Raw genomic sequence first — 23667 nt, forward strand, 5'->3', positions numbered from 1 at the left:
CTCTATCATTATGGATTGAGCTGGTTGTTGCTGAATGCTGAAGACACAAGGGGGTTCCTTCTTTTAAAAAAAAATTCAGAACTGTGATTTGGCTATGACCAACTTTTGTGGCATGGTTGTAATTTACTTTCTATTTTGTTTTAGCATCCAAATCGCTTGCTTTCTTTCATAGACAGCGCCCTAGTCCTCATGTTGGGTTATGCCCACTGACATCAAATGGGGACTACAAAGGCAAAAAGTAAAAGATAGAACTGAGACAAAACATTCACAGCTCTTATATTTGTGATCAGTGCAACAGGAAACACCTGATCAATTAGAAACACCTGTGAGCCAGATATCCCAATCAGGACATAAGTGGTAGCTTAGGGTCCAAACCACTAGGGATCCCCCAACCACCAGGGGAAAGGGGCCCCAAGAGACTAGACCTGCCACTGTTCCCAATATTTACACTCACATAAAATAGTGGGAATGGAACAGGGCTGTTAATCTTCATCATCATCATCATCATCTTCTTCCGCTTCATCCGGGGCCGGGTCGCGGGGGCAGCAGTCTAAGCAGGGATGCCCAGACTTCCCTCTCCCCAGACACTTCCTCCAGCTCTTCCGGGGGGACACCGAGGCGTTCCCAGGCCAGCCGGGAGACATAGTCCCTCCAGCGTGTCCTAGGTCTTCCCCGGGGTCTCCTCCCGGTGGGATGGGACCGGAACACCTTCCCTGGAAGGCGTTCCGGAGGCATCCGAAACAGATGCCCAAGCCACCTCAGCTGACCCCTCTCGATGTGGAGGAGCAGCGGCTCTACTCCGAGCTCCTCCCGGGTGACCGAGCTTCTCACCCTATCTCTAAGGGAACGCCCAGCCACCCTGCGGAGAAAGCTCATTTCGGCCGCCTGTATCCGGGATCTTGTCCTTTCGGTCATGACCCAAAGCTCATGACCATAGGTGAGAGTAGGAACGTAGATTGACCGGTAAATCGAGAGCTTCGCCTTGCGGCTCAGCTCTTTCTTCACCACGACAGACCGATACATCGACCGCATTACTGCAGAAGCTGCACCGATCCGTCTGTCAATCTCCCGTTCCATCCTTCCCTCACTCGTGAACAAGACCCCTAGATACTTAAACTCCTCCACTTGAGGCAGGCACTCTCCACCAACCTGAAGTGAGCAAGCCACCCTTTTCCGACTGAGGACCATGGCCTCAGATTTGGAGGTACTGATTCTCATCCCCACCGCTTCACACTCGGCTGCAAACCGTCCCAGCGCATGCTGAAGGTCCTGGTTTGAAGAGGCCAACACGACAACATCATCCGCAAAGAGCAGAGACGAAATCGTGTGGTCCCCAAACCTGACACCCTCCGGCCCCTGGCTGCGTCTAGAAATTCTGTCCATAAAAATTATGAACAGAACCGGTGACAAAGGGCAGCCCTGCCGGAGTCCAACATGCACTGGGAACAAGTCTGACTTACTGCCGGCAATGCGGACCAAGCTCCTGCTTCGGTCGTACAGGGACCTGACAGCCCTTAGCAAAGGACCCAGGACCCCATATTCCCGAAGCACTCTCCACAGGATGCCGCGAGGGACACAGTCGAATGCCTTCTCCAAATCCACAAAACACATGTGGATTGGTTGGGCAAACTCCCATGAACCCCCCAACACCCCGTAGAGGGTATAGAGCTGGTCCAGTGTTCCACGGCCCGGACGAAAACCACACTGTTCCTCCTGAATCCGAGGTTCTACTATCGGCCGTATTCTCCTCTCCAGAACCCTGGCATAGACTTTCCCGGGGAGGCTGAGAAGTGTGATCCCCCTGTAGTTGGAACACACCCTCCGGTCCCCCTTCTTAAAAAGAGGGACCACCACCCCGGTCTGCCATCCCAAAGGCACTGTCCCCGACCGCCACGCGATGTTGCACAGGCGTGTCAACCAAGACAGCCCCACAACATCCAGAGACTTGAGGTACTCAGGGCGGATCTCATCCACCCCCGGTGCCTTGCCACCGAGGAGTTTCTTGACCACCTCAGTGACTTCAGCCCGGGTGATGGACGAGTCCACCTCTGAGCCCTCATCCTCTGCTTCCTCAATGGAAGATGTGACGGCGGGATTGAGGAGATCCTCGAAGTACTCCTTCCACCGCCCGACGACATCCCCAGTTGAGGTCAACAGCTGGCCACCTCTACTGTAAACAGCGTTGGTAGGGCACTGTTTCCCTCTCCTGAAGCGCCGGACGGTTTGCCAGAATCTCTTCGAGGCCAGCCGATAGTCCTTCTCCATGGCCTCACCGAACTCCTCCCAGGCCCGAGTTTTTGCCTCCACAACCACCCGGGCTGCAGTCCGCTTGGCCTGTCGGTACCCGTCAGCTGCCTCAGGAGTCCCACAAGCCAACCAGGCCTGATAGGACTCCTTCTTCAGCTTGACGGCATCCCTTACTTCCGGTGTCCACCACCGGGTTCGGGGATTGCCGCCTCGACAGGCACCGGAGACCTTACGTCCACAGCTCCGAACGGCCGCTTCGACAATGGCGGTGGAGAACATGGTCCACTCGGACTCAATATCTCCAGCCTCCCTCGGGATCCAGTCGAAGCTCTGTCGGAGGTGGGAGTTAAAGATCTCTCTGACAGGAGACTCGGCCAGACGTTCCCAGCAGACCCTTACAGTACGCTTGGGCCTGCCGAGTCTGTCCAGCTTCCTCCCCCGCCATCGGATCCAGCTCACCACCAGGTGGTGATCAGTTGACAGCTCCGCCCCTCTCTTCACCCGAGTGTCCAAGACATACGGCCGCAGGTCAGATGAAACGACAACAAAGTCGATCATCGACCTGCGGCCTAGGGTGTCCTGGTGCCATGTGCACTGATGGACACCCTTATGCTTGAACATGGTGTTCGTTATGGACAAACTGTGACTAGCACAGAAGTCCAATAACTGAACACCACTCGGGTTCAGATCAGGGGGGCCGTTCCTCCCAATCACACCCCTCCAGGTGTCACTGTCGTTGCCCACGTGGGCGTTGAAGTCCCCCAGTAGAACGATAGAGTCCCCAGTTGGAGCACTTTCCAGCACCCCTCCCAGAGACTCCAAGAAGGTCGGGTACTCTGCACTGCCGTTCGGCCCATAGGCACAAACAACAGTGAGAGACCTATCCCCGACCCGAAGGCGCAGGGAAACGACCCTCTCGTTCACCGGGGTAAACTCCAACACATGGCGGCAGAGCTGGGGAGCTATAAGCAAACCCACACCAGCCCGCCGCCTCTCACCATGGGCAACTCCAGAGTGGTGAAGAGTCCATCCTCTCTCAAGGAGTGTGGTTCCAGAGCCCAAGCCGTGCGTAGAGGTGATTCCGACTACCTCCAGTCGGAACCTCTCAACCTCACGCACGATCTCAGGCTCCTTCCCCGCCAGCGAGGTGACGTTCCACGTCCCTAGAGCTAGTTTCCGTGTCCAGGGATCGGGTTGCCTAGGCCCCTGCCTTCGACTGCCGCCCGATCCTCTACGCACCGACCCCTTATGGTCCCTCCTGTGGGTGGTGAGCCCACGGGAAGGCGGCCCCACGTCGCTCCTTCGGGCTATGCCCGGCCGGGCCCCATGGGGAAAGGCCCGGCCACCAGGCGCTCGCGTGCGAGCCCCAACCCCGGGCCTGGCTCCAGGGTGGGGCCCCGGCTGCGCCATACCGGGCGACGTCACGGAACTCAAATAATTATTCATCATTAAGGGGTATTTTGAACCGCTCTTAGTCTGACCCGTCGCCTAGGACCTGTTTGCCTTGGGAGACCCTACCAGGGGCATATAGCCCCAGACAACATAGCTCCTAGGGTCACTCAGGTACTCAAACCCCTCCACCACGTTAAGGTGGCAGTTCATGGAGGAGTTGTTAATCTTAGTAGTTAAAACATACAGTGGATATAAAAAGTCTACAAACCCCTGTTAAAATGCCAGGTTCTTGTGATTTAAAAGATAAATCATGTCAGAACTTTTTCCACCTTTAATGTGACCTATAACGTGAACAATTCAATCGAAAAACAAACTGAAATCTTTGAGGGGGAAAAAATTAATAAAAACCTCACAATAACCTGGTTGCGTGTGCACACCCTTAAACTAATACTTTGTTGAAGCACCTTTTGATTTTATTACAGCATTCAGTCTTTTTGGGTAGGAGTCTATTAGCATGGCACATCTTGACGTGGCAATATTTGCCCACTCTTCTTTGCAAAAGTGCTTGTGGAAAATGTCAAGATTTATACAAGTAAAAACTTCTCAGAATCTGGTATAACAGTTGATTATTTCAAGTTTAATTACGTGGATCCACAGGAACAATTGCTTTAACAAAACAGTATAAGTACAGAGACCAACAGAGTAGTGTCATAACAATTGTTCTGATTACACATTATTGCTTCTAGCTCTTTATATTCCTCCTTGTCAGCCCCCAAAATATTAACTCTAATGCTATGAGATACATACAAAACAAGTCTTCATACTAATAGGAAAACAAGAAAGAACCCTATACTACCATGGCAACCATAGTTCTAGGCCATAGTTACCAGACCTCCTGATCTGAGCTACCCCTAGTGTCCTACACAAAAGGAAGAATACAGAGGAGACACAGGCAGCTTTAACTTGGTGCCAACTAATCAGGGTCGTTGATAAGATAGGGTTGAGGCCTGGCACCTTGGTTGTGGCCTTAATCACTTCTAAGAACAGGGCATGTTGACCTAGGTCTTCTTCTATATGTGGCAACCATGAACAGTCTAAAGCAATTTCAGGCCTTGTCTATTTCTTACAGTTAATTTGCAAAATAAAGGATAGAATAAGAATAGGGTAATAAATTGATCCTTAACACGCTCTGTCAGATTGCGAGGAGATCTCCTGTGCACAGCCCTCTTCAGATCACCACACAGATGTTCATTTGGATTCAGGTCTGGGCTCAGGCTGGGCCATTCCAAAACATTAATCTTCTTCTGGTGAAGCCATGCTTTTGTGGATTTGGATGTGTGCTTTGGGTCGTTGTCATGCTGAAAGGTGAACTTTCTCTTCATCTTTCTAACAGAGGCCTGAAGGCTTTGTGCCAAAATTGCCTGGTATTTGGAACTGTTCATAATTCCCTCCACCCTGACTAAGGCCCCGGTTCCAGATTAAGAAAAACAGCCCCAAAGCATGATGCTGCCACCACCATGCTTCACTGTGGGTATGGTGTTCTTTAGGTGATGTGCAGAGTTGTTTTTGCGCCAAACATACCTTTTGGAATTATGGCCAAAAAGTTCAACCTTGGTTTCATCACACCATAATACATTTTCCCACGTGCTTTTGGGAGACTTGATGTTTGTTTTTGCAAACTTCAGCCGGGCTTGGATGTTTTTCTTTGTAATAAAGGCTTCCGTCTTGCCACCCTTCCCCATAGCCTATTCACATGAAGAATACGGGATATTGTTGTCACAAGGTGGAGGGGTACCGTTGTGTACTTGCCAGAAATTCCTGCAGTTCCTTTAATGTTGCTGTATGCCTCTTGGAAGCATCCCTGACCAGTTTTCTTCGTATTTTCATAAATTTTGGAGGGATGTCCAGTTCTTGGTAATGTTTCTTTTTGTGCCATATTTTCTCCATTTGATGATGATTGTCTGATATCTTTCAACAATGAGATCCCTCTGATACTTTGGAAGCTCTCTGTGGACCATGGTTTTTGCTCTGAGATGCAACTAAGAAATGATCAGGAAAATCCTACTAGAACAACGGAACTTTATTTGGGATTAATCAGAGTCACTTTAAATAATGGCAGGTGTGTAATGACTTCTGTTTAACATGAGTTTGAACACAGCCACATCCCCAGTTATGCAACCAGGTAATTGTAAGGTTTTTATTTTTCATTTTTCCCCCTCAAAGACTTCAGTTTGTTTTTCAATTGAATTGTTCACATTATAGGTCACATTAAAAGTGGGAAAAGTTCTGATATGATTTATCTTTTTCATTTTTTTACATCACAAAAACCTGGCATTTTAACAAGGGTGTGTAGACTTTTTATATCCACTGTATATGTGTTGAAACGGGGAGAAGTTAAAGTTGAAATTCTATTCTTTCGCCTCTTATTCATCTTTTAATCATACATGCTTTGAGTATACAGCAAAAATGCAATTTTGACATCACCGTCCCAATACTTATGGAGGGCAACGTACATACATATATACATAAATGTATATGTATGTGTTGCAGATGGAACACTGCTTACAAGAAGCATCAGACTGTCTGCCATCGGACTATATGCCCAGGTAAGATCATACACACACACTCTTCACATACCTGTATGTGTAATGGCCCAACCTGTAAATGTGTTTGCTCATAAGTGTGTGTTTATGTGCATATTTGACCTTCCCCTTACCCCCAGACCCCTGTGACTCCAAACCTTGTTTGAACGGGGGGATGTGTTTTTCTGACGAGGTGGAGGGGTACCGTTGTGTATGTCCACCAGGCTATGGAGGACACCCCCAATGTGGTGAGAAGAAAGTTGCTAAACTCTATCTTCCTAACTATATTTACAGTAACAAATACACCCTATAATACAATACAATCATGAAAATGCTGTTATGAAAAAAAATTCTGTAGTGTTTTCTCCAATACACGCTCTGGGTAAAAGGTAAAAGATAGACATTTTGACAGAACAACAACAGTAAACTTTTATTGATGTCAGGTCCTGACTGGGGTGCCTCTTGGCCCCTCTATGTTCATTGCAGTTTAATCATCCCCAATCAGAAGCAGCTGTTCCCTATTGCCTATGACTGGGGATCCTATTTAAGTTGCCCTGTGTGTCCCTTAGTTTTCCGTCACTGTTTGGAGTAAGTGTGTTGTTTTGCTGCTCTGCAGTTGACGGTCTATACCTTTGTTTTTGTTGTTTTCCATTTGCACAGTTAAAAGGATGTTTATTAGCTATGTGCCTCATGTCCTGGTAATATATGTACATTTGTAAAGAAAACATGAGTGAGCAGGCAAAACACGTCTCTTATTTCTTATGGGATTCACATTCAACTGTAGGTCATAACAGAATGGCACAATCATAAAACAACACATGACAACAAAGATTTTTTTTACTGACCCCTGTTCAAAAGTCTGCCTACCCTAAGTTCTTAATACTATGTATTGCCCCCTTTAGCATCAATGACAGCGTGCAGTCTTTTGGAATAGTTTGAGATCCCCCCAGAGTGGCCCGATAATATTAAGGTCAGGAGACTGTGATGGCCACTCCAGAACCTTCACCTTTTTCTGCTGTAACCACTGGAGGGTCAACTTGGCCTTGTGCTTAGGGTCATTGTCATGCTGGAAAGTCCAAGAGCATCCCATGCACAGCTTTTGTGCAGAAGAATGCAAATTGTCTGGTAGTATTTTCTGATAACATGCTGCATTCATCTTGCCATGCATTTTCACAAGACTCCCGTGCCTTTAGATCTCACACACCCTCAAAACATCAGTGAGCCACCACAATGCTTCACAGATGGTATTCTGTTCACTATAGACCTTGTTGACCCCTCTCCAAACATGTGACTATAACCCTCTATTTTGGTCTCATCACTCCAATTTTCTGTGCCAGAAGCTGTGAGGCGTGTCAAGGTGTTGTCGGCCATATTGTAACCAGGCTTTTTTCTATGGCATTGGCACAGTAAAGGCTTCTTTCTGCCAACTCAACCATGCAGCTCATTTTTCTTCAAGTATCATCGTATTGTGCTCCTTGAAACAACCACACTGTCTTTTTCCAAATAAGTGATTGAACAGTACTGACTGGCATTTACAAGGATTTGGATATATTTTTATATCCTTTTCCACCTTTATAACATTCCATTACCTTGTTACCCAGGTCTTTTGACAGTTCTTTTCTGTTCCTCATGGCTCAGTATCTAGCCTGCTCAGTGCATCCACCTGAGAGTTAACAAACTCATTGACTATTTATACACAGACACTAATTTCAATTTAAAAAGCCACAGGTGTGGGAAATTCACATTTAATTGCCATTTCCACCTGTGTGTTTCATCTTGTGTGTCTGTAACAAGGCCAAACATTCAAGGGTATGTAAACCTTTGATCAGGGCCATTTGGGTGATTTCTGTTATCATTATGATTTAAAAAGGAGCCAACCAACTGTGATAATAAATGGCTTCATATGATCACTATCCTTAAATAGAAGATTGTTTTTTGCATGATCAGTCATATTTTCAAAACCAAAATTTTACAATTTCTGCCAGGGTATGCAAAATTATGAGCACAACTGTATCCTAAAATGTTTCATGTAGCTCAGTTTGTCCTTGTTTTGGTATTTTGTAAGGTCATCCACATGTTGCTCTTATATCTATGAAGAGTGGTCCCATTGACACAGTCAATGTGTCTCATTAGATGATAATGTGTGGTGTGTTACTGTGAGCTCCAGGGTCATTGCGGTCAGATGGATATTTTAACACAGCCACTGCATGTCTTTTCTGAATCATAATAGAACCTTTCAGATATGTTTCCAGCTTAATTGTCATTTTGTTTTGATTATTTCAATATATACATCTACTTAAAGTGTATATACAACATGTGTGCCTCGTAGCTAATGTTCCAATTCTGTTCAGGCTGGAATGATGAAGGATAAGGAAAAGTAAAGATAGAAAACGAGAGAAGAGGTGCATGGACAGGTTGAGAGAATAAGAAACAGAAAAAATTGATTGAGAGGAAGATGAGAGAGAAAAATAGAGGCACAGAAAGAACAGAGCATTCTTTCTGCATTCCCCTTGCAGGCTGCTTGTCAGTCAACATCACTCAAGACACTATAACAGTCGAAGCTCCCAACCCTGGTCCACTCATGGCCCCAGGTGACAGGGTTTGAGACCTGGCTTTGGCAGAGTGTCTGTGCAGTTCCTCTTTGTTTACTGCTACATACCTAACTTGCTATGTTTCTGAAATGAAAATAATCCAATAATATATTTAAAAAAAAGACATTCAGGGGATTTCTGTTCCTGGCTAAATGAGAGCTGGTATTCTTTGTGGGAGCAGTCTGTTATTGCACAAAACAACATTTATAACCCTCTCTGCTGTATCCTTACACAATGATAGAAGTCAAAAAAGTCCATCCATCCATCCATCATCTTCCGCTTTATACGGGGCCGGGTCGCGGGGGCAGCAGTCTAAGCAGGGATGCCCAGACTTCCCTCTCCCCAGACACTTCCTCCAGCTCTTCCGGGGGGACACCGAGGCGTTCCCAGGCCAGCCGGGAGACATTGTCCCTCCAGCGTGTCCTAGGTCTTCCCCGGGGTCTCCTCCCGGTGGGACGGGACCGGAACACCTTCCCAGGAAGGCGTTCCGGAGGCATCCGAAACAGATGCCCAAGCCACATCAGCTGACCCCTCTCGATGTGGAGGAACAGCTGCTCTACTCTGAGCTCCTCCCGGGTGACCGAGCTTCTCACCCTATCTCTAAGGGATCGCCCAGCCACCCTGCGGAGAAAGCTCATTTCGGCCGCCTGTATCCGGGATCTTGTCCTTTCGGTCATGACCCAAAGCTCATGACCATAGGTGAGAGTAGGAATGTAGATTGACCAGTAAATCGAGAGCTTTGCCTTGCGGCTCAGCTCTTTCTTCACCACGACAGACCGATACATCGACCGCATTACTGCAGAAGCTGCACCGATCCGTCTGACAATCTCCCGTTCCATCCTTCCCTCACTCGTGAACAAGACCCCTAGATACTTAAACTCCTCCACTTGAGGCAGGCACTCTCCACCAACCTGAAGTGGGCAAGCCACCCTTTTCCGACTGAGGACCATGGCCTCGGATTTGGAGGTACTGATTTTCATCCCCACCGCTTCACACTCAGCTGCAAACCGTCCCAATGCATGCTGAAGGTCCTGGTTTGAAGGGGCCAACACGACAACATCAACCGCAAAGAGCAGAGACGAAATCGTGTGATCCCCAAACCTGACACCCTCCGGCCCCTGGCTGCGCCTAGAAATTCTGTCCATAAAAATTACGACAGAACCGGCGACAAAGGGCAGCCCTGCCGCAGTCCAAAATGCACTGGGAACAAGTCTGACTTACTGCCGGCAATGCGGACCAAGCTCCTGCTTCGGTCGTACAGGGACCTGACAGCCCTTAGCAAAGGACCCAGGACCCCATATTCCTGAAGCGCTCTCCACAGGATGCCGTGAAGGACACAGTCGAATGCCTTCTCCAAATCCACAAAACACATGTGGATTGGTTGGGCAAACTCCCATGAACCCTCCATAACCCCGTAGAGGGTATAGAGCTGGTCCAGTGTTCCACGGCCTGGACGAAAACCACACTGTTCCTCCTGAATCCGAGGTTCTACTATCGGCCGTATTCTCCTCTCCAGCACCCTGGCATATACTTTCCCGGGGAGGCTGAAAAGTGTGATCCCCCTGTAGTTGGAACACACCCTCCGGTCCCCCTTCTTAAAAAGAGGGACCACCACCCCGGTCTGCCATCCCAGAGGCACTGTCCCCGACCGCCACGCGATGTTGCACAGGCGTGTCAACCAAGACAGCCCCACAACATCCAGAGACTTGAGGTACTCAGGGCGGATCTCATCCAACCCCGGTGCCTTGCCACCGAGGAGTTTCTTGACCACCTCTGTGACTTCAGCCCAGGAGATGGACGAGTCCACCTCTGAGCCCTCATCCTCATCCAGCTTCCTCAATGGAAGACGTGACGGCGGGATTGAGGAGATCCTCGAAGTACTCCTTCCAACGCCTGACGACATCTCCAGTTGAGGTCAACAGCTGCCCAACTCTACTGTAAACAGCATTGGTAGGACACTGTTTCCCTCTCCTGAGGCGCCGGACGGTTTGCCAGAATCTCTTCGAGGCCAGCCGATAGTCCATCTCCATGGCCTCACCGAACTCCTCCCAGAGTTTTTGCCTCCACAACTACCCGGGCTGCAGTCCGCTTGGCCTGTCGGTACCCGTCAGCTGCCTCAGGAGTCCCACAAGCCAACCAGGCCTGATAGGACTCCTTCTTAAGCTTGATGGCATCCCTTACTTCCGGTGTCCACCACCGGTTTCGGGGAATGCCGCCTCGACAGGCACCGGAGACCTTACGGCCACAGCTACGAGCGGCCGCTTCGACAATGGCGGTGGAGAACATGGTCCACTTGGACTCAATATCTCCAGCCTCCCTCGGGATCCAGTCGAAGCTCTGCCGGAGGTGGGAGTTAAAGATCTCTCTGACAGGAGACTCGGCCAGACTGTCCAGCTTCCTCCCCCACCATCGGATCCAACTCACCACCAGGTGGTGATCATTTGACAGCTCCACCCCTCTCTTCACCCGAGTGTCCAAGACATACGGCCGCAGGTCAGATGAAACGACAACAAAGTCGATCATCGACCTGCGGCCTAGGGTGTCCTGGTGCCACGTGCACTGATGGACACCCTTATGCTTGAACATGGTGTTCGTTATGGACAAACTGTGTCTAGCACAGAAGTCCAATAACTGAACACCACTCGGGTTCAGATCAGGGGGGCCGTTCTTCCCAATCACGGCCCTCCAGATGTCACTGTCGTTGCCCACGTAGGCGTTGAAGTCCCCCAGTAGAACGATAGAGTCCCCAGTCGGAGCACTTTCCAGCACCCCTCCCAGAGACTCCAAGAAGGTCGGGTACTCTGCACTGCCGTTCGGCCCGTAGGCACAACAGTGAGAGACCTATCCCCGACCCGTAGGCGCAGGGAAACGACCCTCTCGTTCACCGGGGCAAACTCCAACACATGGCGGCAAAGCTGGGGAGCAATAAGCAAACCCACACCAGCCCGCCGCCTCTCACCATGGGTAACTCCAGAGTGGTGAAGAGTCCATCCTCTCTCAAGGAATGTGGTCCCAGAGCCCAAGCCGTGCGTAGAGGTGATCCCGACTACCTCTAGTCGGAACCTCTCAACCTCACGCACAATCTCAGGCTCCTTCCCCGCCAGCGAGGTGACATTCCACGTCCCTAGAGCTAGTTTCCGTGTCCAGGGATCGGGTTGTCTAGGCCCCCGCCTTCGACTGCCGCCCGATCCTCTCCGCACCGGTCCCTTATGGTCCCTCCTGTGGGTGGTGAGCCCACGGGAAGGCGCCCCCACGTCGCTCCTTCGAGCTGAGCCAGCAGGCGCTCGCGTACGAGCCCCAACCCCAGGCCTGGCTCCAGGGTGGGGCCCCAGTTGCGCCATACCGGGCGATGTCACAGAACTCAAAATGTTACTCTTCAAAACACAGGGGGTTTTGGAGTCAAAAAAGTGTCTCTTATATTTCTTAGTTTTTTGGAAGAGATCAGCCATGAGTGAGCAGACATTATCTGTAAACCATCTATATCAGCATCATTTCAACTACATTCTTAATGTATAAACTACATTCTTAATAAAAGGCTAATTGATCATTAGAGAAAAAAAATATTTAAATGAGGGCAATTTCCATGTGAGAAACTGCCAAGAAACTGAAGATCACAAACAACGCTGTGTACAACTCCCAGGGGCGTAAGTTTCATTATACATGAGTGGGACATGCCCCACCCCACTTTTAGAAAATGACATTTTGTTCAACACAACTCTATTATAAGAAAAGTTCAAACTCTTTAGAATGGTGCAGTGGCAATACGGTAAGCAATTGCGTAATTCGAATCAGACTGGCTTTAGGGCCACATGCAGGCACTTTGCTTTGAGGCAGTTTCTGGTCTGATTACCGTAGTAGAGAGACTACCATTGCTACTAGCAACTGTGATCTTTGGCTCATGAAAGTTTGGCAACCTACAGTAGCTCTCTAGCTAATTGGCTCCCTTAGGGTATGAATGAGGTAGGTATTTAGCTTATCTATCAGTGTTTTTCTACAACTGGCAACCATGTATGGTGTAGTTAGGATAACGTTATATATGAACGATAGTTTAAAAAAATATATTAGCTTGCTAGTTAAAGTTTTGTTTCTCTAGCTAGCAAACTGTATAGAATGTTACACTATGTCAAGGCTGCCCAACCCTGTTCCTGGAAATCCACTGTCCTGTAGGTTTCTCTTGAACCCTGTTTGTAAACCTAACCTGATTAAGCTTTTTATACAGCTAATTATTAAAATCAGGTGTGCTGAATTACAGTTGGAGATAACCTATAGGACAGTAGATGTCCAGGAACAGGGTTGGGCAGCCCTTGAATGATCATATTTATTAGCAGAACCTGAAGGATGGTGAGTCGACCAGTGTAGTAATGACAGAAGGGTGTGGAGGAGCTTGGGAGGTGAGGTTGTGAAATTCAAGTACAGTAAAGGCAAAATGTAAATGTAGATCACATTATAACAGCCACACAAATTGAAATACAGAAGTCTGTAGTAGCTCTTCACTAAGAGCACACATCACATACAATATGTTAACTAAGTTATATTAAATTAAATGACTGAAGGCTGTACTTTTCATTTTTACTGTAGCATAATCAATGAGATATTGTATCAAACGGTGCACATAATGTACAGGTGCTGGTCATATAATTAGAATATCATCAAAAAATTTGATTTATTTCAGTAATTCCATTCAAAAAGTTAAACTTGTATAATGTATACATTCATTCCACACCGAATGATATATTTCAAGTGTTTATTTCTTTTAATTTTGATGATTATAACTGACAACTAATGAAAATCCCAAATTCAGTATCTCAGAGAATTAGAAGGTTCAATATTGAAGACACCTGGTGCCACACTCTAATCAGCTAATTAACTCAAAACACCTGCAAAGGCCTTTAAATGGTCTTTCAGTCTAGTTCTGTAGGCTACACAATCATGGGGAAGACTGGTGACTTGACAGCTGTCCAAAAGACGACCATTGACACCTTGCACAAGGAGGGCAAGACACAAAAGGTAATTGCTAAAGAGGCTGGCTGTTCACAGAGCTCTGTGTCCAAGCACATTAATAGAGAGGCGAAGGGAAGGAAAAGATGTGGTAGAAAAGTGTACAAGCAATAGGGATAACTGCACCCTGGAGAGGATTGTGAAACAAAACCCATTCAAAAATGTGGGGGAGATTCACAAAGAGTGGACTGCAGCTGGAGTCAGTGCTTCAAGAACCACCACGCACAGATGTGCGCAAGACATGGGTTTCAACTGTCATATTCCTTGTGTCAAGCCACTCCTGAACAAGACACAGCATCAGAAGTGTCTCGCCTGGGCTAAAGACAAAAAGGACTGGACGGCTGCTGAGTGGTCCAAAGTTATGTTCTCTGATTAAAGTAAATTTTGCATTTCCTTTGGAAATCAAGGTCCCAGAATCTGGAGGAAGAGAGGAGAGGCACAGAATCCACGTTGCTTGAAGTCCAGTGTAAAGTTTCCACAGTCAGTGATGGTTTGGGGTGCCATGTCATCTGCTGGTGTTGGTCCACTGTGTTTTCTGAGGTCCAAGGTCAACGCAGCTGTCTACCAGGAAGTTTTAGAGCACTTCATGCTTCCTGCTGCTGACCAACTTTATGGAGATGCAGATTTCATTTTCCAACAGGACTTGGCACCTACACACAGTGCCAAAGCTACCAGTACCTGGTTTAAGGACCATGGTATCCCTGTTTTTAATTGGCCAGCAAACTCGCCTGACCTTAACCCTATAGAAAATCTATGGGAAATTGTGAAGAGGAAGACGTGATACGCCAGACCCAACAATGCAGAAGAGCTGAAGGCCACTATCAGAGGAACCTGGGCTCTCATAACACTTGAGCAGTGCCACAGACTGATCAACTCCATGCCACGCCGCATTGCTGTAGTAATTCAGGCAAAAGGAGCCCCAATGAAGTATTGAGTGCTGTACACGCTCATACTTTTCATGTTCATACTTTTCAGTTGGCCAACATTTCAAAAAATATTTTTTTGTATTGGTGTTAAGTAAGAAATAAACATTTGAAATATATCAGTCTGTGTGTAATGAATTAATATAATATACAAGTTTCACTTTTTGAATGGAATTACTGACATAAATCAACTTTTTGATGATATTCTAATTATATGACCAGCACCTGTACATCATATGGCAAAAAATATGTGGACACCCAACCATCACACTTATATGTGCTTGTTGGCATTTTCAAAAACATATTTTTCCCCCTCACATCTGAAATCAAACCTAGGCCTCTGACTACTCCCTTCACAGAACAGTGCAAACTGGCTGTAACCAGAATAATGAGTGGGAGGCCCCATGGCACAACTGAGCAAGAGGACAAATACATTAGTGTGGGAAACAGATACCTCACAGGTCCTCAACTGGCAACTTTGATAAATAGTACCCGCAAAACACCAATCTCTACACCAAAAGTTAATAGGTGACTCTGGGATGCTGGCCTTCTAGGCAGGGTTTCGAAGAAAAATATCTAAGACTGGCCAATAAAAAGAAAAGGTTAAGATGGGCAAAAGAACAGAGAAGAAAATAGCCCCTGATCTATTCACCTATAATTCTGATCGCTCATTATGACAGTGTAGGCGTGTAGGCCTCTAGCAAGTACATCAACATTTTCCTAATGTACATTCAAAACCCTGACCTTTCTGTCCCGGGGAGCAGGGGGTAAGCCCCGAATGTATTGTGATCCTAGCAACGCCTCTGTCCTCCATGATAAGGACTTGGTACCTCCACTGGTACAGTCTTTACTGTACAGTATATCAGTTATCAAGTTACGTATATATGCCTTAAATCTATTTGTCAGTGTTGCGGTTTGGCAGTACTCCCTCGTTAACTGCCTTAGCTAGCTAACGTTTCTAGCTAACTAACTGTTGACAATTTTTGAGTTTTAGAAATGGTAGCTAGTTCAGTTTGAAAATATGGGTAGGGAAGCTGACATCAGGACTGGTAGCCAGTTAGATTTCTTAACATTTCAGCTTTCAAATGGCCAAGAGTGGATCATACATAGCTTGCTATCCTGTTGTGGTGTAAATTGATCATCTTATTGGCACTTTCACGGTAAATTACTGAGTATACTGTATTCTTTTTTGTTCTTCATAGACACCAATGACTGGCCAGAACTATAGACAGTAAAGTGAAAGATTCACTATAAAGTCCAAAAACCTCTGGTTAGGATGCAAGAAACTTTGTAGGTTAAGGTAGTTCAGAGACTTGGTTTCCAATGTATCTACATGGTGTTAGCCAGGGATGGGCAGTATTTATGATGCATGTATTTCAAATATATATTTCAAATACAAAATAGAATTTTGTCATTGGTAGTAGATGGAAATGGCTTCATATTTTGTGTAAAAATACTTTAGTGTTTGGTATTTTGTTGCTTAAAAATACTGTAAAATAGTTTGTGCAAAGTCTACATGATGACATCATAGAAATGCTGCCTCTGATTGGTGCCTACTCAGTAATTTGCCCAGACTTGTTGAGATCAGAACAGAAAAGGCATCAATCCCCAAAGAAGAAGGTCAAGGTGAGAAATTGTGTTACACCTTTTGGGAGCTTTAACACAATCATCCCATCCTAAGTTCCAGTAGAGCATTTATTTTCCTTTGCTGGACTGATCAACCGGTCCCAATAACGACGTCTATATGCCACACCTTTTGAAAAGTCAGTTGTGCTTAAAGGCATCAGTAGCTAAAGAGACCTCTGCAATGTAGGCCACAGGGCACACACTCATTCAAAACATTCCCTCTCTCACTTACTTTCTGACCCACACTCACACATAAGTTTGACTGTTTTTGGTAGAACCGTTGAACTGTTTTGGAATACCTGGTCTGTAGTATTCTCTAAAGTAGTCTTCTTGCTCTATTGGAATTTAAGTTTAAATTCCTCTATACTTGTGTCCTCTATACTTATATTCTGCATCTCTCAATAGATTCAGTGGTTGGAGTTGGGTTAATACAGACAGACAAGTTCTGTTGCTACTTTCTGATTATGTTTCTGGCTACATTTAAAATCAAAACATATTGATCTTTTAATAATTGTTGAGAAAGTGCTGAAATGTTTGTGTTCAACTTCGAAATAGGTGTCCAATGACTGATAAATAAATAATTGATTGCTAAATGATTTTACCCTAATCGAAATAGCTTTTTAATGGAATCCTGATTTTGCATACCATTGCATGAATGACTGCCTGTATTATTATATTTATGATTAACAATCAAATGTTTAATTACTTAGAAACTAGTTGATATGAATAAAGGTGCCATCAGTTGTAATTTTATGAATGACGTTAGACTCAAGTAAGTTTTTTCTGACCGATCACCACATTGCTTTGTGTATCGACTGAAATTACATAGTCAATAGGGCTAATTTGGATACCGTATATGGGTAATTGTAGGCGTTCTTTGTGCGAAGACCGTAAGCTTGTTCATGTATGCAGAAGTATAGTGTGGGTCTGATTTATCAATGGAAACATGCGTATGTGTTGCATACACCAGGTGGATAAATCCCAATAGTTTTGTGCTCACGCAAATCGCAGGATTTCCACATACGCCAAAATTTTGTTAGAAACATATGCAAGATTGAATCATGAGGCCCAAGGACAATAGCAAAACGTAAAACTAGAGGACAATCAGTCAGGATGGATAAGGAGAGAGCAATTTTCTGAGGCCACCACCTGCAAAACCATTCCCTTTTTGGGGGTTTGGTGCAAATGAAAGTGACAACAGGTGCACTGGATAGCTTACAATTAGCTTTATATTTGTATATTTATTCTTGAATAAATACCTCTATTTCTTTTTGGTTCTCTTAACTTATTTTGAACCTCTATCTTACAGTTTTTATAGCTTTATATCCCTACTATTAATTCCTCTCGGCCAAGAAGAGCAAATGTCTCTTACTGAGTGAGTGAGTGGGTGAGTGAGTGACTGACTGGCTTACTGACTGAATACCCGTTGATAAATAGTGCAGTGGTTAGAGATGCGGACTGCCATGTAGGCAACCGATGTTCGATCCTCCCCATGGACAACACAAATTATACATTAGGATTTCTTCAGGATAGACTAAACTTTGCTGGCTACAAGCTTCAGTAGCTATGTTATAGTAAGCCTAAAATATAACTGTTAATGGTTATATTGTGATGGATGAACTGCAACAACAAGGAACATATTGGCTGTTTTTGGGGTAATATACTGTAGATCACACCCCTTGTGCAGTAAAAGAGGAGGGGTTTCCACGATTCTCTCATCATTTCACTTGACCTATATTGATAGTTATTTTATCAATGTCATCAAGATCCGTGGAGTTTCCACCAATTGGTTTTGACCCGATACCGGATAAACGGATGAAGACGAGACGAGATGGTTTAACAATGCAGAAGCAAACAGGCATCACATCTCTACACACGTATCATGTGCAACAACACCCACTGTTTAAATAATGTAATGGTTAAACACAGTTTGTCACATGTAGGCTTGAAAAGTATATGAAAGCCTATTCCATACCAAGATCAGCTGTGCCCATGTTTCCTAGATGTTGGTTATTAATTCCCTTGCGTTGATAATAAACTTGTCATGTATCAGGCTTTGATTACATTTCCAGTAGCCCTGTCCCCTTGGAAATTCTGTGGGATTATTGTGGATGCTAATTATATGATGATCAGGGCGCATTCTTTCCTCTTCTATCAGATTTTCTATGGTGATGTTCACTTGAACTATGAGATTGGCACTTGAACAGGTTTGAAAATAAAGTGTGAGTATTTAAATACACTGAAATCATGTAGCCCATACATAGTCATGTCAACTTTTGTCCTCCCTCACTCTTCCCCCTTCTAGCCCCAAAGATGACATTGGACTGCTCTGTGGATCTTATTTTCCTCATAGAAGGTTCTACCACTCTTACGCAGGAGGAGTTCCTGCGCCTCAAGAACTTTCTGAAGCGCTTCTTGCAATCCGTAATGGGTAACGACACCCCCGTAAATGTGGGACTGGCAGTGTATGGAGGGGAGGCTCACGTGGAAGTCCAGGTGGGCAAGTTTCAAGGGGATGTCAGGGGTCTCCTAAAAGCTGTGGATGGTCTTAAGCCCTCAGGTGGGCCAACACGGACAGGTAACGCGTTGCACTATGTGACGCGGCATGGCTTCAATAGTGCGAGAGTGTTTGCCGATGTTCAGGACGATCTCCCACGTGTAGTAGTACTTCTCACCACCACCCCTGCCGCAGACGAGGTGGTTGAGGCCGCCAAGTATGCGCAGGACCAGGAAATCTTCCTTATAGGGGTAGGGCCGGATACACTCAAAGAAGAGCTGAACAACATAACAGGGAACCCCCAACGCACGCTCACCTACCCATCCCTCGATAGATTCAATGCCAAAATCCCAGAGCTCAGGGCCAAGATCTGCAGCGTCGACAGTCAAGGTACTGTAAAACACAATGGGCAGTCATTAGTATTTGGACAGTGACAGGTTAAGTTGTTTTGGTTCCTTAAATGTAGGGACTACATATGAAATGGGCCCTATTTCTTACCTTTATATTTTTATTGATATAAATTCCTTCAAATTAAAGACACTCAATACTTTAAACTCTTAGTCATTTTTTTATTTCAAATCCAATATGCTGGATTGCGGAGCCAAAACAACAAACTTGTATCAGGGTCCAAAATGTTATGGACTGCACAGTAGGTATATATCACTGTATATTTCATTGTTTTCAAAGATTTGTTTTATTTAAATGAACTAATTAAAAAAGAGAATGACAGCAAGGAAAGATTAATCAAAGTTGTGTCATACACTGTAAACACTGTAAATATACTGTAAATATAAACCAAAATGGATTTTTATCTCTGAAATGTCTGTTTTGATGAGAGTGGCTTCTTCTTTTGACCCCCAGGCTGTCTGCGTCAGGCAATGGACCTGGTGTTTGCCTTGGATGGCTCGACTGGTGTAGGCAAGGATAACTTTGCTACACTCAGGGACTTTGTCCGCAGCGTCAGTGTCCAGTTAGACATCAACCGCGACGTGGCCCAAATGGGCCTGGTGGTTTATGGCCGTCGGCCGGTCACTGTCTTTGACCTCGACACTCACGACTCAGGCTCAGCCGTGCTCAAGGCCATCGCTGGAGCAACCTACATGGGCGGCTCTGCCTCTACGGGCTCGGCACTACTCCACATCCATTCCAAGGTGATGACGGTCAGCAATGGGGCACGGCCTGGGGTCAACAAGGCCGTCGTTGTGCTTACAGATGGCGCTGGAGGGGACGACGCAGCTGTGCCTGCCCAAAAGATCAGGGACAGTGGTGTGCCCGTGTTTGTCATTGGGATTGGGGACGCGCAGAGAGATCGACTGCTGAGTATCACGAGCGCGGAGGAACACCTGATTTTGGTGCCATCTTACGAGGACCTGAAGTACTTTGAGGATGTGCTGGTGCAGATGGTGTGCTCAGGTAAAAAGGCAAGGACTAGGATTCTAAATTCCATGGGATGTTACTTAGGTCATGTTTAATAGCAACACTGATGTTAATGGAGTTCAACTTTTTTTTGTTAGTGTTCCTTCTCTGATGAACCTGATTCTGTTTTGTCACTTGATCTATTTAGAATCAGGTGATTTATGGATTATCGTATGTCTTTCAACAGAGGTGAAGAAGCCTGTGAACCTGTGCAAGCCCAACCCCTGTATGAATGACGGGGACTGCATTCTATCAGGCGGGGGTTTCAGCTGTCAATGTCGAGGCTATGAGGGCCCACATTGCGAAACACGTGAGTAATGTATTTCACAGATTAATAATCTCCTCCTAAAAATGTACTTGGTTGCTTGTTTTAAAATATTTGTAGTGTCTTGGCATGCTGTGTGTAATATGGTATTTATTAGTGTTAAATATGTATTGTTGAGTCTTTAGACGTGTGTTTTTTTTTTTAAAGGAAGTAGCAGGTCTTCATCCAGGGGAGATCTTCCTAGGCCTTCAGGACTCCAGAAAAAGAACAGACAAAAAAAGAGCCATCGAGAGCTACTGCAACTCTACACAGTATACCACCAGAGACACACATCAGGGGCAACCTAACACACACAAACTTACTTTTAAAGGAATAAAGGGAATCATTTTGGGGAAAGCAGGTGCACATCATCAGATTCAAAGTCGCAGAATGTCAGTATCCTAACAGTAAATGTCCTTTGCTGTAATTGTCTCACCTTTGACCTTTCAAATATATCTGCATTACCCATCATCATATTTAAACTCAAGAGGTAGACTCTGGTGGTGTATCATCAAGGCTTGGGTTTAAATACATTTTGAAATCGGACAAATACAGAACTTAATTTTCCTTTACCCTGGAGGATATTTCATTCATTTTTACGCTTTAATGGATACAGACAGTGTTTGTTTTTTCTGTGCAGTGGGCCAGTTTCAAACCCATGCTGAAGCATGACATATGGAGCGTAGGCTTTGGCTTAGACCACTGGACCACAGAAAACTTTATACAGAAAATGTTTCACACTCTGCTAATTGCTGTTATGGTTCTAATGCACAGTTGCAAGAATGTTTGAGAACACTTTTGAATTAAATGCAAACCTGCATAAATTATTCCTAAAATATAGGCTGATCTTTGCCTACGTCATAAAAATAGATGAATACAGTTTGATTTAACAAAAATGTGTCATGTCACCAATGAACACATTGGAATACGTTGTCAGCACTCTGCTAGTTGCTGGAATAAGTAGGTGAACCTCAAGGATGATGACTTGTACCAAAGTGGGTAATTGAAGTCATGTGTTCCTATCAATAAGATGACATTCAGATGTGGGTGATTAACACATCTGAATGTACCCCTCCACTAAGGCTGAATAACAAAAAAAGTGTCCTTCAAAACTGAAAAAAAATCTGACCTTTGTTAAATCACACAGCGTGATGTTCAGAGTATATTTTTATACATTTATACAGGCAATTCCAAAGGCATCACAAGTCTTTTCTCGCAACTGTACGTCATGCTTCAGTTTTCAAATAAGCTGAAGATATTGTCAGCATTGTGTATAACAGTGCCCTCCCAGTTCAGTACTGCTCTATAATAAAGCTTGGATTGAATCATGGCCTAAACCCATAATGTTTTACTTTAAGTGCCTTGACTCCAAATAATTATGATAGTAATGATAACTTAGTACTTGTTATTTCAGTAATCTTCCTGCTTACCATCCCACTACAGAACATCCAGATGTCAAACATTTCTCCTTATATAATTTCTTTTGTGGTCTGAAGAATCAGGGGCTGCCAAACATGCAAGGAAAACACATTTGATAATTATTTATTTTTCATTATAGTTCCATTGGTACTTTCTTAATATTTCCTGGTGGTACATTGTTATTTCAAAAACTAAACTAAACAAAATTGTGAATACCTGAATAAATGGGTAAACTGTTTCAATACAAACCCTTCAGAGTCCCAAAGAATGCCAACAACAATTTACAAGAAGAATATTCTCATATTGTACAATGTTACTATTTAACAATGAAATTAACAAGTACATTTTGTAAATACTGTATTATACTGTCATAAATGTGCTTCATTCTGGAAAATCAATGCGTATGAATTACAACTTTGTTTAGCCATTTAAAGTTGTCTTGCATTTCTGGCTCTTTTCCCATTATGTTTTCCCATTATGTTTTCTCTACATCATCACAGTTCCACTTTCTCTATTCCTATATTTATTTTCATCATGTCTCTTTTATGACTGATATATATATATATAAGTATATAGTGAACTTGAAATGTATTTGGATAGTCAAAAAGAAATCTTGGCTCTGTATTCCAGCCCTTTGTATTTTTTATTATAAAATGACAATGGGGTTAAAGTGCAAACTGGTTGTTTCTGTACAAATCAGAATTCATCCTGCTGCTGACGTCAGCAGTTACTTCATCAAGAAAGACCTTTGGCCTTTATCTGGTGAAGTCTTCTATAGATGTTAGTGGCTGACACATCAAAGCCTACTTCCTGGAGAGTATTTCCAATCTGAGTTTAGTTTTTTCCTTATTTGAGGTAATCATTCTAGACTAGATATTCAAAGCTCTCTTGTGCATTCACTAACATGGCAAACAAATACATCTGCCTAATAAGAACCAGCTGTGAATGACAAAATGTGTCAATTACTAAAGGCAATTCTATACTTTAACCCTATATAAATGGTATAATTTAAATGGGTTGAAATACAGAGCCAAAAAAAATTTACTGGACAAATACTTTTATAGATCTCTGTATATATTTTATGAAATAATACTTTCTTTGCCTGACAAATATCTATTTCTCATTTACAACTACTAATGGTAATGTATAATAAAATAATAATAATTATAAAAATGACCGGCTTTATTGTTTTATATACAGAAACTGGGCTTGTGTCAATATAATACACTGTATGATTGATTGTTTTAAACTTTTTGCGTTGAATTTTGTTTTGAATTTATAAGACTGATAACAAAGACCCATTTAAAGTGTGCTGGAAACTAAGTTAAATTCCTAAATAAAAAACAAATGTACCAGAATTTGCTTTTATTTACATCTTGACTACCTGTATAGATAAACCAAACTACAATCTAGACCTGGGTTGCTCAATTCTGTACCTGGAGAGCTACCACCCTGTAGATTTCCTCTCCAACCCTAAATTTGCACACCTGATTCTAAAAATTAGCTGGATGAAAAGCTAAGTCGGTTAGTCACAACTGGGGTTGGAGAGAAAACCTACATGATGGTATATGTCCAGGACCAGGATTTAGCAGCCCTGATCTACACTGTACCAAATGGTCAGGACTGTGCACAGACCTTTCGATGGGCATGGGCTAAAATGACAAAAAGGGCT

General features: G+C 44.5%; 1 protein-coding gene across 2 annotated transcripts in view; it reads left to right on the forward strand.

Moving 5' to 3' along the window:
* Window positions 1–23123, forward strand: part of vwa2 (von Willebrand factor A domain containing 2) — a 119037-nt gene extending 95914 nt beyond the window's left edge. Inside the window, exons 9-14 of one of the 2 annotated variants that reach the window (XM_020046903.3) lie at window positions 6190–6245; window positions 6362–6469; window positions 18665–19246; window positions 19718–20269; window positions 20460–20582; window positions 20749–23123. In XM_020046903.3, the coding sequence (XP_019902462.2) occupies window positions 6190–6245; window positions 6362–6469; window positions 18665–19246; window positions 19718–20269; window positions 20460–20582; window positions 20749–20981 (1654 nt within the window). In that variant the 3' untranslated portion in view covers window positions 20982–23123. Of the gene's footprint in view, window positions 1–6189; window positions 6246–6361; window positions 6470–18664; window positions 19247–19717; window positions 20270–20459; window positions 20583–20744 lie in introns of both variants that reach the window. The other variant, XM_013131977.3, reaches the window with a different exon arrangement.
* The last annotated feature ends 544 nt before the right edge of the window (window positions 23124–23667 follow it).

Source organism: Esox lucius, chromosome 5 (assembly GCF_011004845.1).
Source record: "Esox lucius isolate fEsoLuc1 chromosome 5, fEsoLuc1.pri, whole genome shotgun sequence".
Taxonomy (NCBI): domain Eukaryota; kingdom Metazoa; phylum Chordata; class Actinopteri; order Esociformes; family Esocidae; genus Esox; species Esox lucius.